Source organism: Salminus brasiliensis, chromosome 24, assembly GCF_030463535.1.
Source record: "Salminus brasiliensis chromosome 24, fSalBra1.hap2, whole genome shotgun sequence".
Classification (NCBI taxonomy): domain Eukaryota; kingdom Metazoa; phylum Chordata; class Actinopteri; order Characiformes; family Bryconidae; genus Salminus; species Salminus brasiliensis.
In genome coordinates this window covers 1,473,708-1,487,786 of record NC_132901.1, presented here as the reverse complement: position 1 = coordinate 1,487,786, position 14,079 = coordinate 1,473,708, and the positions used below count along the sequence as shown (strand labels likewise).

The following is a 14,079-nucleotide window of genomic DNA, read 5'->3' as shown; positions in this document are numbered from 1 at the left end:
TCGCCATCAGCAGCCGGAGCCTGAGGGAGCACAACTGCAGGTTGCAGATGCAGACTAGGTACAAAAGATACAGAAGAACTTCAGGTTCTTTGAGTGGCTCAGCGGACTAAGACACTCAAGACTGTGGCCTGAAGGTCGGGAGTTCGAATCGGGCCATTCTTCTTCGCCATCAGCAGCCGGAGCCTGAGGGAGCACAACTTTCCTCTTCTATATTTCGGAAAGGAATTGCTGTGAGGATTTGACTGCATCCAGTGCAGTGACATGAGTATTAGTAAACCTATTGTAACCTTCCTAACTCATCCCACCCAAAAGTAGCTCCACAGCTCAATGCTGGGGGGCTTTATGCCTGGCATTAGGCAGCATGGTGCCAATAGGTTCATGATGTTTATCTGCTCCGGGTGGTCCTATTCTATTGGCAGTACTTTTCTACAAGGACTAGACATGTATGTGTGTGTGAGTATGAGCATTTGCACATCTGTGTCAGCAGCAATGGGTGCGACTTAAAAGTAGCTGAATGTGTTCATTAGAAGAGGTGTCCACAAACTTTAATTTTTTAACTCAGTAAAGTAACACCTGACTTTTAATGGCAGTAACGTGGATACATGTGACAGTTAGCAGCACATTCCACTGTAATTCGGTTTTAACGGCCGTAACGCTTCCCAACACTACTACTCAGTATTCCCAACCCAACACTCCAAACCTTCATGGGATAAATCCGGCATTCCGGAGCACAGCGGAAAACTGTGAAACACTGTGCTGTGCAGATTCCACCCAAAGCTGGAGCTGAATGACAAGGACTTTATGAATGATGCATAAACTGTGATTCCACATGGAATTCACTAAAGGGGCCACAGAGTCCAACGAATAGCACAGCTGCTCTTTATATCGTTAATATTATTATTATTATTATTATTATTACCACTATTGGGCACTCCAACACTAATTAAACACTAATTATATAGCAACCACATAGCAACAACCAAGCAACCATCTAAAACACTACTGCACCTTTCAACTACCGATACACCAATGCGCCAACCTACCAACCGCCCTAGCAACCGTGTGAAATACCATAGCAACCACACAGCTGATCCCTAGCAACATGCCAAATACGCCACAGCAACAACCTACCAACCATGTAAACCATCTATGTTTGGAGTACTATAGCAACCACATATAGCAACCACCAAATAAAACAACTATGTAAAAAGTTCTTGCACCTCGCAATATCCTAGGAACAACCTGGCAACCACCTAACAACTGCGTAGCGACACTCTAGCAACCTCCAAGTCCATCGCTGTACCGAACTAGCAAAACCAACCAAGCAACCATCTGAAACACTGTTGCACCTTGCAATATCCTAGCAACAACCCAGCAACCACCTAACAACTGCCTAGCAACACTCTAGCAACCCCCCAAAATACACCACAGTAACAACCTAACAACCATCTAACACACTGTAGTGCCAACACATATCCTAGCAACAACACAGCAACTGCCTAGGACCACTCAAGCAACTACTAATTAATGCCCTAGCAACCATTTAAACACCTACCTAGCAATTTCCTGACAGCAGTGTTCAGCTCCATGTGCCGTTGTCAAGCCAACCTAAAGTTCGGTCTGAGTGATTGACAGCTGAAGGGAACAGAAAGGAGATCGTGGGTAGCTAGCACTCACCACTTGTCCGTTCTGCGGGTTTTTGTGGGCGTAGGGGGGTCCGCGAATGTGGTTCCACATCTGACCCGAGGTCATCGCAAACACCACGCACTAGAGAGAGAGGGGGGGGGGGAGAGAGAGTCATTTTTAGGTTTAGTGAAACAGTGCTGACGGACATGAGTATCAGTGCTTAGCCACGCCCCTTAACCTCAAATAAACAGCGGCAGCTCCCTCCTACACTTGCTAAGTGCAGTTCCTGAACGGCTGCACAGATGAAATGCTTCCTACTTCCAAGCTGTTGCTAGGCGGTCACTAGGGTGCAACTGTTCTTGCTAGGTGATTGTTATAAGTATAGCGGGTGGTTGCTCTGGTGTTTCTAGATGGGTACTATAGTGTTGCTAGCTGGTTGCTATGGGCTTGCTAGGCAGTTGCTAGGTGGTTGCTACAGATATCACAGGGGGATTCTGTGATGTCCCTAAATGGTTAAATATACTCCTCAGTGTATATCACAATACCTACATTTAGAGCGTTATTAATATTCACCCTAATGAGAGACTGTAGCTCCGCCTCCTCAGTGTATATCACAATACCTACATTTAGAGCGTTATTAATATTCACCCTAATGAGAGACTGTAGCTCCGCCTCCTCAGTGTATATCACAATACCTACATTTAGAGCGTTATTAATATTCACCCTAATGAGAGACTGTAGCTCCGCCTCCTCAGTGTATATCACAATACCTACATTTAGAGCGTTATTAATATTCACCCTAATGAGAGAGTGTTGCTCCTCCTCCTCAGTGTATATCACAATATCTACATTTAGAGCGTTATTAACATTCACCCTAATGAGAGACTGTAGCTCCGCCTCCTCAGTGTATATCACAATACCTACATTTAGAGCGTTATTAATATTCACCCTAATGAGAGACTGTAGCTCCACCTCCTCAGTGTATATCACAATACCTACATTTAGAGCGTTATTAATATTCACCCTAATGAGAGACTGTTGCTCCTCCTCCTCAGTGTATATCACAATACCTACATTTAGAGCGTTATTAACATTCACCCTAATGAGAGACTGTAGCTCCTCCTCCTCAGTGTATATCACAATACCTACATTTAGAGCGTTATTAATATTCACCCTAATGAGAGACTGTTGCTCCTCCTCCTCAGTGTATATCACAATACCTACATTTAGAGCGTTATTAACATTCACCCTAATGAGAGACTGTAGCTCCTCCTCCTCAGTGTATATCACAATATCTACATTTAGAGCGTTATTAATATTCACCCTAATGAGAGACTGTAGCTCCGCCTCCTCAGTGTATATCACAATACCTACATTTAGAGCGTTATTAATATTCACCCTAATGAGAGACTGTTGCTCCTCCTCCTCAGTGTATATCACAATACCTACATTTAGAGCGTTATTAATATTCACCCTAATGAGAGACTGTAGCTCCTCCTCCTCAGTGTATATCTCAATACCTACATTTAAAATGTTATTAATATTCACCCTAATGAGAGACTGTAGCGCCGCCTCCTCAGTGTATATCACAATACCTACATTTAGAGCGTTATTAATATTCACCCTAATGAGAGACTGTAGCTCCTCCTCCTCAGTGTATATCACAATACCTACATTTAGAGTGTTATTAATATATAGTCACCCTAATGAGAGACTGTAGCTCCGCCTCCTCAGTGTATATCACAATACCTACATTTAGAGCATTATTAATATTCACCCTAATGAGAGACTGTAGCTCCTCCTCCTCAGTGTATATCACAATACCTACATTTAGAGCGTTATTAATATTCACCCTAATGAGAGACTGTAGCTCCGCCTCCTCAGTGTATATCACAATACCTACATTTAGAGCGTTATTAATATTCACTCTAATGAGAGACTGTAGCTCCGCCTCCTCAGTGTATATCACAATATCTACATTTAGAGCGTTATTAATATTCACCCTAATGAGAGAGTGTAGCTCCTCCTCCTCAGTGTATATCACAATACCTACATTTAGAGCGTTATTAATATTCACCCTAATGAGGGACTGTAGCTCCGCCTCCTCAGTGTATATCACAATACCTACATTTAGAGCGTTATTAATATTCACCCTAATGAGAGACTGTAGCTCCTCCTCCTCAGTGTATATCACAATACCTACATTTAAAATGTTATTAATATTCACCCTAATGAGAGACTGTAGCGCCGCCTCCTCAGTGTATATCACAATACCTACATTTAGAGCGTTATTAATATTCACCCTAATGAGAGACTGTAGCTCCTCCTCCTCAGTGTATATCACAATACCTACATGTAGAGTGTTATTAATATATAGTCACCCTAATGAGAGACTGTAGCTCCTCCTCCTCAGTGTATATCACAATACCTACATTTAGAGCATTATTAATATTCACCCTAATGAGAGACTGTAGCTCCTCCTCCTCAGTGTATATCACAATACCTACATTTAGAGCGTTATTAATATTCACTCTAATGAGAGACTGTAGCTCCGCCTCCTCAGTGTATATCACAATACCTACATTTAGAGCGTTATTAATATTCACCCTAATGAGAGAGTGTAGCTCCTCCTCCTCAGTGTATATCACAATACCTACATTTAGAGCCTTATTAATATTCACTCTAATGAGGGACTGTAGCTCCGCCTCCTCAGTGTATATCACAATACCTACATGTAGAGTTATTAATATTCACCCTAATGAGAGACTGTAGCGCCGCCTCCTCAGTGTATATCACAATACCTACATGTAGAGTTATTAATATTCACCCTAATGAGAGACTGTAGCGCCGCCTCCTCAGTGTATATCACAATACCTACATGTAGAGTGGGCCGATAGGACAGTTAAATGCACAGCTGGTGAATCCTGGTGTAAAAAAGCTCTAAATTCAGTCCAGACTTATTGAAATTCAGCTGGACACGGAGCTGACCTTTACAACATTAACTCCCACTAATAGCCTCTACAGTTTGTGTTCGAGGCTCTAATGCCAGCGACGATATTCACAGTCAGACTATAATGATAATATTTAAAAACAGGCCCGAGAACCAGGGAAAGAACTTCTCCTCACGCTGCAGCACATATTAGTCTCAGCGTCTGGTTCGGTCATGCCAAGGCAAACGGCCGAGGGTCGGCCTCGAGGGGGGTGGGGGTGGGGGGCACATAAACATCAGTTATGTCCAATGACAGTGTCCGCCCGAACGAAAAGAGAACGCTGGTTAGACCTAAAGGAGGCGAACAAGTCTACAGCAGTTTAGCCCCGCCCACTCGCTCGGCTTACAACAGTTCCGCACCAACATTTTAGTCCCACCCAGTCATCTTACAGCATCTTACAGCCCCATCTCTTCAATCTACAGCATTTGAGCCCCACCCATTTCACCTCCAGGGATTTGGCTCCACCTGTCAGTCTCCAACAGTTATTCGCTACACCCCCCTTAGGCCGAGCTGGACAGTTATGACCGCTGAGTATGCATCGCAGCAGCCTAGCCGACGGGTTTGCAGCAGTTTAGCCCCACCCGTTCGGACGAAGAACGAGCCAATCAAAGTACAGTAGTCCATAGTGTCTCACCAGAGCAGCCATGGCCCAGCCGGTTTTGTTGTAGATAAACTCCAGATTGTTTCGCCGCAAGTAGAGAAGACCCCCCACCAGAGACACCAGCAGGGCCAGGGCGATGGTCCCGGAGTAGTTGGGGGGGCGGAACACCCGGATCTGTGGGAAAAAAGAGAGAGAGAGGGATCACTGTAAATTCTTAAAGTCTTAAAGTGTAAATTCTTCGTTTTTTATTCTGGTTGTTTAAGGAACACAGACTCAAGTGAGTCAAAGTTCTCCTCTTCGACGGTGACGTAAGCGCTCCGTAATTTTCCTCGGAAAAAACAACAATCCATTCAAAAGCTCTTCCCAGTGTCTCAGATCCCTCATTTCCGTCACGCTTCATCCAAAAAAAAGGGGAAAATTAAATAATACTCATCAATCCAGACTGAAACACAGTAAACACCACTGCAGCGGAGTTCACGCAGTTCAGATTCATTTTCTCATTACGTCCATTTCGAACACCAGCGCATACAGCCAGCGCCATACAATTACAGGCCACTTACACTTGATTGTACTAATTACAATAATCCAGTGGTAATAAAGATTACAGTCATCCTGAAACATAGACACACTCCACAGGGAAAATCAGAGTGGAGAGCCAGTAATGATGCTCTGGTCCAAACATGAGGCACACATGGACTTTTTTTTTTTTTTTTTTTTTTTGCACATTTGCACAATAATACACACACTTAAAAGGAAAAAAAAAGTTGCATTTGGATGTCAATTTTACCAAAAGCTTCATATTGGCAGAAAAATCACTAGCAATTTTAGTACAACACATGTTTGGACACCCCTGTTCAAGTCATGTGTGGTTGATATTCTAAACAGGACACATCATCAGCACCACAGACAGCTACTCACACGTGGCAGCACCCATTTCAGCACCATGGACAGTAACACCTATGTATTGTAGCGGTTTCAGCACCTTGGACAGCCGCCTCACACACAGCAGCGCCTATTCCAGCACCGGGGACAGCCACCCCACGCATGGTAGCGGGTTCAGCACCATGGACAGCAAACCATATCCATTGCAGCGGTTTCAGCACCATGGGCAGCCGCCTCACATGTAGTAGCGCTTATTTCAGCACCGGGGACAGCTGCCTCATATGTAGAGGTGCTTTTCAGAACCATGGACAGCTATCCACAGTGTGCCTGTCCTTCTCAGCGCCATTGCCACTAGTATTGTGCTTTAGCACCATGGACAGTCACCCCCCCCCCCCCCCCCCCCCTCCCCCTCTACACACGCCACCGCATTTCAGCACCACAGGCAGCCCCTCCGTATGTAGTAGCACTTTCTCAGCAGCTACCCTTGCAGGGTGTGGTTGCGCTTTTTAGCACCGTGGACAGCTGCCAGCGCACATGCCGGATGTTTCATCACCTCAGCATATGAAATGCTGAGAGGAAGCACATGGTCGATGTTTCCAATAAAGTGGCCAGTGAGTGTTTCTAATAAAGTGCTAACTGTTCGGTTAATTCTGCAGACGTGTTCAGTCTCAGGGAGTCCAGCCTTTGCTCAGGACACTCGGTTCAGGTTTACTCCACCGAGGTTTCTAATGTTTCCGTTCGTCCGGAAGCGTCTGACTCCTCCACATCTGATCTGATTAGCCAAGGATAAAATGGGCACAATTACCCATAATTCAGTCTGTGGGAAGACAGGAACGGAGCGCTTCAGCAGACTGCGGGTGGACAGAGCTGGACCACGGCGCCAATGGAAGGCGGCAGCGATGGAAAATCAAGACAAGTTCTGTGGCGGGTTGGAATCGCGTGTAGTGATGCACTGATCATTTCTTAGCAAATTCAAAACTGTTGATAAGAAATTTAAAAAAATAATGTAAAATATTTTTATTGTTTTATGTCCTTTATAATTCGTTTGGCAAAAGAATCCACTTATATTCACACACGACAAATGACTGCGGACTGATCTTCAATATTTCATTATCGAGATCGAGTAATACTCAATACGTCAATATCGATATCGACTGATACTGTATTTCAATAATGATATCGACTGATACTCTATGCCGATATTAGCATTAGTTAATGGTCAATGTGTCTATATCAGTACCGACTGATTTCAATAATGGTATTGACCAATATACGGCTGATACTCAATATGTCACTACCAATATCGACTTACACTCTATATCAATAATAGTATTGGTGGACTGATACTCCATACTCCAGTTTAATTATGGTATCGGCTGGTACTCGATATTTCACTATGTGTATTGTCTGATACTCGATATTTCACTACATGTATCGGCTGATACTAGATATTTCACTACGTGTATCGGCTGATACTCGATATTTCACTGTGTTTCGGCTGATACTCAATATTTTAATATATATATATATATATATATATATATATATATATATATATATATATATATATATATATATATATATATATATATATATACACAGCAGTATATCTGTGTATATCTGTATTGATATACACGGATATTAAGTATTTCAGTATCAGTTTCAGATAAGAAAGCACACACACTCTCCATGGTAAAAAAAATCCCTGACACATGCTTATACACACACACACTCTTCTTTTGCACCACTGCAACATCAGCGGTATCTGGCCTCAGAGAGTGTGTGTGTGTGTGAGTGTGTGTGTGTGTGTGTGCGTGCATGTACAGTACTGTCAGTAGCACTGTAGTTGCTGTTTGTGCCTCACTGCCTGTAATGTATAGACATTTTGTGTGTGTGTGTGTGTGTGTGTGTGAGAGAGAGAGAGAGAGACAGAGGTGCTGTTTTCATGCTTGTGTCACTGTTGGGGGCAGTCTATATGAATGTGTATGTTCATGTGTGTGACTGCATGTTCCAGTACTGTTAACAGATTCTGACTCAGTAACAGAGTGTGTGTGTATATGTGTGTGTAGAGTAAAGCCACGGTCAGTGGTGTACCTGGACGTCGGTGCGGTCAGCGATCCACTTAGCCAGCTGTTCGGAGGCGAAGCCGATCCGCTGCAGGTCGAACGTGTCGGCCCTCTTCGGCTTCCCTTTAGCAGGGAAATGCATGAAGGTGGGGGCGGAGTTCATATTCAGCTACAGAGAGAGAGCGGGCGAGAAGAGAGAGAGAGAGAGAGAGAGAGAGAGAGAGAGAGAGAGAGAGAGAGAGAGAGAGAGAGAGAAGCTTTATTCATTATCGCGCTCGCGAGAGACCTGTGGATAAATCAACCAGCAGCAAACGCACAAAAACAGCAGCAGAGTGGAGCTCCGCTGCCTGCTTAGATCACATACACTAAACGGACAAAAGTATTGGGACACCTGCTCATTCACTGTCTCTTCATTGTTTTACCCTGCTTTTGTTGGAGTAACTGTCTCCGCTGTCCATGGAGGAAGGCTTTCTACTAGGCATTCTAGCAGATTTTGAAGGATGGGGCATTGCTGTAAGGATCTGACTGCATCCAGCCACAAGAGCTGCGTTAGTGAGCTCGGGAGGCTGGAGGATGGATCACCACCCCACACCCCACCTCATCTCTCCCAGCTCCCTAACTGGAATGATGGAGCTCCACCACCATCATTACACAGAACACAGTTCTTCCACTGCTTCACAGCTCAATGCTGGGGGGCTTTATTATACCCCTCTATTAGCCTGGCATTAGGCAGCACAGTGCCTCCAATAGCTTCATGATGTTGATCCAGTCCTAATCTATTGGCAGTATGTCTTCTCTACAGGGACTAGACAAGCTGTGTGTGTCAGCAGCAATGGGTACAACTTCAAGTGGCTGAAGGCACTCGCTGGAAGGGATGTCCACAAACTTTTGACATACAGTGTATCTGTAACTACTGAGTGTGTGTGTGTGTGTGTGTGTGTGTGTGTGTACGGTTCTCCTGTGTTCTCCGGTCTGCTGTCGGTGCTTTAGCTGCCGTTTGTTGTTTACAGTGTTTTTTATTTCTGAACGAAAGCGAGAGATGAAAGGCTGTCATGGGCAAGGAGAACCGAGCATGTCAGCGCGTGTGTGTGAGTGTGTGTGTGTGTGTGTGTGTGAGTGTGTGTGCAGAATCACAAACACACACATTAACACACAACCCATAAACACCACTCTCCTTTGAGAACAGCATTAATGACCAGCTCCTCACACACTCTGCATACTCATTAACCTCTCTCTCTCTCTCTCTCTCTCTCTCTTTCTCTCTCTCTCTCTCTCTCTCTCTCTCTCTCTCTGTGTGTGCCCCCCCCTCTCTCTCTCTCTCTCTCTCTCTCTCTCTGTGTGCCCCCCCCTCTCTCTCTCTCTCTGTGTGCCCCCCCTCTCTCTCTCTGTGCCCCCTCTCTCTCTCTCTCTCTGTGCCCCCCTCTCTCTCTCTCTCTGTGTGTGCCCCCCCCTCTCTCTCTCTGTGTGCCCCCCCTCTCTCTCTGTGCCCCTCTCTCTCTCTCTCTCTGTGCCCCCCCTCTCTCTCTCTCTGTGCCCCCCCTCTCTCTTTCTCTCTGTGTGTGCCCCCCTCTCTCTCTCTCTGTGCCCCCCCCCTCTCTCTCTCTGTGCCCCCCCTCTCTCTCTCTCTCTGTGTGTGCCCCCTCTCTCTCTCTCTCTCTGTGCCCCCCCTCTCTCTCTCTCTGTGTGTGCCCCCCCTCTCTCTCTCTCTGTGTGTGCCCCCCCTCTCTCTCTCTGTGTGCCCCCCCCTCTCTCTCTGTGCCCCTCTCTCTCTCTCTCTCTGTGCCCCCCCTCTCTCTCTCTGTGCCCCCCCTCTCTCTCTCTCTGTGCCCCCCCTCTCTCTTTCTCTCTGTGTGTGCCCCCCTCTCTCTCTCTCTGTGCCCCCCCTCTCTCTCTCTCTCTGTGTGCCCCCCTCTCTCTCTGTGTGCCCCCCCCTCTCTCTCTGTGTGCCCCCCCTCTCTCTCTCTCTCTCTCTCTCTGTGCCCCACCCCTCTCTCTCCCTCTGTGTGCCCCCCCTCTCTCTCTCTCTGTGTGCCCTCCCTCTCTCTCTCTCTGTGCCCCCTCTCTCTCTCTGTGCCCCCCCCTCTCTCTCTGTGCCCCCCCCTCTCTCTCTCTCTGTGTGTGCCCCCCCTCTCTCTCTCTGTGTGCCCCCCCTCTCTCTCTCTGTGCCCCTCTCTCTCTATCTCTCTGTGCCCCCCCTCTCTCTCTGTGCCCTCCCTCTCTCTCTCTGTGCCCCCCCTCTCTCTCTCTCTCTGTGCCCCCCCTCTCTCTCTCTCTCTGTGCCCCCCCTCTCTCCCTCTCTCTGTGTGTGCCCCCCTCTCTCTGTGTGCCCCCCCTCTCTCTCTCTCTCTCTCTGTGTGCCCTCCCTCTCTCTCTCTCTCTGTGCCCCCTCTCTCTCTCTCTCTCTCTGTGCCCCCCCCTCTCTCTCTCTTTCTGTGTGTGTGCCCCCCCTCTCTCTCTGTGTGCCCCCCCTCTCTCTCTCTCTCTGTGCCCCACTTTCTCTCTCTCTCTCTGTCTCTCACTCCTCCCTCTTTCTGTCTCCCTCTTGCTCCATCCTTTTATCTCTCTCTCTCTCTCTGTCTGTCTGTCTGTCCCTCTCTCACCCCCACTTTCTCTCTCCCTCCCTCTCTTTCTCTCTCTCTGTGTGCCCCCTCTCTCTCTCACTCCCCCCTCTTTCTCTCTCTATATCTCTCACTCCCCAACTTTTCTCTCTCTCCCTCTATTTATCTCTCTCTCTCTCTCTCTCTCTCTGTCCCCATCTCACTCCCCACTTTCTCTCTCTCTCTGTCTCACTCCTCCCTCTTTCTGTCTCCCTCTCGCTCCATCCTTTTATCTCTCTCTCTCTCTCTCTCCCCATCTCACTCCCCACTTTCTCTCTCTCTCTGTCTCACTCCTCCCTCTTTCTGTCTCCCTCTCGCTCCATCCTTTTATCTCTCTCTCTCTCTCTCTCTCTGTCTGTCCCTCTCTCACCCCCACTTTCTCTCTCCCTCCCTCTACCTCTCTCTCTGTCTATCTCTCTTACTCATTCTCTTTCTCTCTCCCTGTTCCCCTTCTCACCCCCACTCTCTCTCTCTTTATCTCTCTCTCTGTCCCTGTATATCCCTTCCTCCCTCTCTCTACCCCTCTTTCTCTCTCTCTCCCTTTCACTCCCCCCTCTTTTTATCTCTCTCTGCCTCTCCATCCTTTTATCTCTCTCTCTCTCTCTCTCTCTCTCTCTCTGTGTGTGTGTGTGTGTGTGTGATGTGAGGGAGGACAGGAGAAGTGATTAGTGCAGGAACAAAGTGAGCCCTCAGGGTTCATTTCACTTTTTCTTAAGTGGGCCTCACAAGCACACCTGAGACCCTCCTGAGGAGCACACACACACACACAGTCTCTCATTAGAGTGTGTGAGGGAGTGTGTGTGTGTTCAGCTGATTTCAGATGACTGTGTCAATAATAGGTGAAACAGGCTGAGCAGTGTAATCGTCATCATCATCACACACGCCTCTGATCTCAGTAGCTCAGTACTCAGTGATGCTGAGGAGTACAGGCATGTACTGATCCGACTGCCGTAGTGATGAGCTTCCATACAGGTCTGATCAGACTGCACTGATTCTGGTTTCTGATGCTGATCCGAGTACCTTGGTGCTGAGTATCAGTAGAAACCGATCCAATCCGAGGACCTTAACACTGACTTCTGCTACTGAACTAATCTGATGAGTACCTTAATGCTTATCTGAGTACCTCTGAGTACCTACAGGTATGTCCGAGTACCTTTAGGTAAGTACCGGTCCGAGTACCCTACTGCTGAATACTGTCTGATTCCTATTCACATAGAGTACCTTAATGCTTATCCGAGTACCTTTAGGTAAGTACCGGTCCGAGTACCCTACTGCTGAATACTGTCTGATTCCTATTCATATAGAGTACCTTAATGCTTATCCGAGTACCTTTAGGTAAGTACCGGTCCGAGTACCCTACTGCTGAATACTGTCTGATTCCTATTCACATAGAGTACCTTAATGCTTATCCGAGTACCTTTAGGTAAGTGCCGGTCCGAGTACCCTACTGCTGAATATTGACTGATTCCTATTCACATAGAGTACCTTAATGCTTATCCGAGTACCTTTAGGTAAGTACCAATCCGAGTACCCTACTGCTGAATACTGTCTGATTCCTATTCATATAGAGTACCTTAATGCTTATCCGAGTACCTTTAGGTAAGTACCGGTCCGAGTACCCTACTGCTGAATACTGTCTGATTCCTATTCATATAGAGTACCTTAATGCTTATCCGAGTACCTTTAGGTAAGTGCCGGTCCGAGTACCCTACTGCTGAATACTGACTGATTCCTATTCAGTACCTTAATGCCTATCCGATACCGATCTGATCAGAGTACCTTAATGCTGAGTATCAGCAGATACTAATCAGCAACAGTACCCAAACGCTGAGCATCTGCAAATATTGATCGGATTATTGGATACTTGTCTGAACGAGAGACAGACAGAGAGAGAGAGAGAGAGAGAGAGAGAGCACTCACAACAGACAGAGTGATGGAGAGAGAGCAGAGAGAGGATAAGAGGAGGACAGATGGAGAAAAGAGAGAGAGAGAGAGAGAGAGGTCAGTCCAACAAGGGAACAGAAAAGGAGAGGAAATGCCAAAAGCTGCCCAACTGCTCGGCATATCAGCTGCATCATTGTGCATCATTGGGTTGGTGGTAAGCACTGCTGCTGCCGCCAATCATGAACCAATCAGGATAAAAAAAAACACAAAGTATTTTACACTTTACAATTTTACACTTTACAATTTGTTTCAGCATTTCTGGGTTCTTTAGTGTTTATGATTTTACAGTTTACAATTTTTCTGCATATTTTCAGCATATTCTATTTTTGATGTTGATGTATTTCATAGTTTACAATTTTACAGTTTACCATTTCTTCAGCATAGGAGTTCTTTAGTGTTTATGATTTTACAGTTTACAATTTTTCAGCATATCCGTGTTTTTTGATGTTTAGTATTTAGTTTACAATTTTACAGTTTACAGTTTCTTCAGCATATGAGTTCTTCAGCATTTATGTTTTTACAGTTTACGATTTTACAGCATATCTAAGGTCTTCAGTGTTTACAATTTACAGTTTACGCTTTTTTAGCATATCCGTGTTTTTTGGTGTTTACTGTTTTACAGTTTTACAGTTTACAATTTCTTCAGCATGAGTTATTCACCGTTTATGATTTTACAGTTTACACATTTTACAGCATATCTGAGTTCTTCAGTGTTTTTACGATTTACAGCTTACGATTTGACAGTTCTTCAGCGTTTGCGATTTTACAGTTTACACTTTTTACAGCATACCTGAGTTTACTGTTTATAGTTTTCTGTCAATCAGCACAAATAGTCTACTAGCCAGTTCAGTCTTAGTAAGAGTAAGAGTACTAGCATTGGCTAGAATGAGCTGTAAAGTAAGTAAAATTTCTACTTGTGGGGACTGCTGATGGAGCTCTGGTGATGGAGCTCTGCTGACAGAGCTCTGCTGACGGAGCTGTAACTAGGAAAGGCTGCTAGTTAGTGAAGGTTAAGCTGGTCAAGTCGCAATAAAACTGCAGTCGAGGAAGATGGAGTGAGTGTTGCGAGAGCGAGAGAGGGGAGGGTTACCTGCTGAAAAACATCGGCCCCCTCGTCGTAGTCGACGACGGTGAAGAAGAGTTTGTTGGAGAAGGCAGACGAGTAACGCCAAGAGTTAGCCAGAACCTGATACTCCTCATTCGCCTGCCTGTGAGAGAGCGAGAGTGCGCGAGAGAGAGACAGAGAGAGAGAGAGAGTGAGAGAGAAAGCATTAGCTGCCATTTAGTGCCCCCCCAAAAATAAATTGATTGTTAATTATTAGCCAAGCTGTGCTGGAGGCCAGACAGCAGCGGGGAAAACAGAAAGGGAGCGA

At 45.9% G+C, this 14,079-nt stretch overlaps 1 protein-coding gene across 1 annotated transcript in view; it reads right to left on the bottom strand.

Moving 5' to 3' along the window:
- The window catches only part of tusc3 (tumor suppressor candidate 3), a 48,368-nt gene that overhangs the window by 3,233 nt on the left and 31,056 nt on the right, over positions 1 to 14,079 (bottom strand). Inside the window, exons 3-6 of the mRNA XM_072670792.1 lie at positions 13,797 to 13,914; positions 8,194 to 8,334; positions 5,251 to 5,391; positions 1,678 to 1,767 (exon numbers count right to left, since the gene is read on the bottom strand). Of these exons, the coding sequence (XP_072526893.1) occupies positions 1,678 to 1,767; positions 5,251 to 5,391; positions 8,194 to 8,334; positions 13,797 to 13,914 (490 nt within the window). The remainder of the gene's footprint in view (positions 1 to 1,677; positions 1,768 to 5,250; positions 5,392 to 8,193; positions 8,335 to 13,796; positions 13,915 to 14,079) is intronic.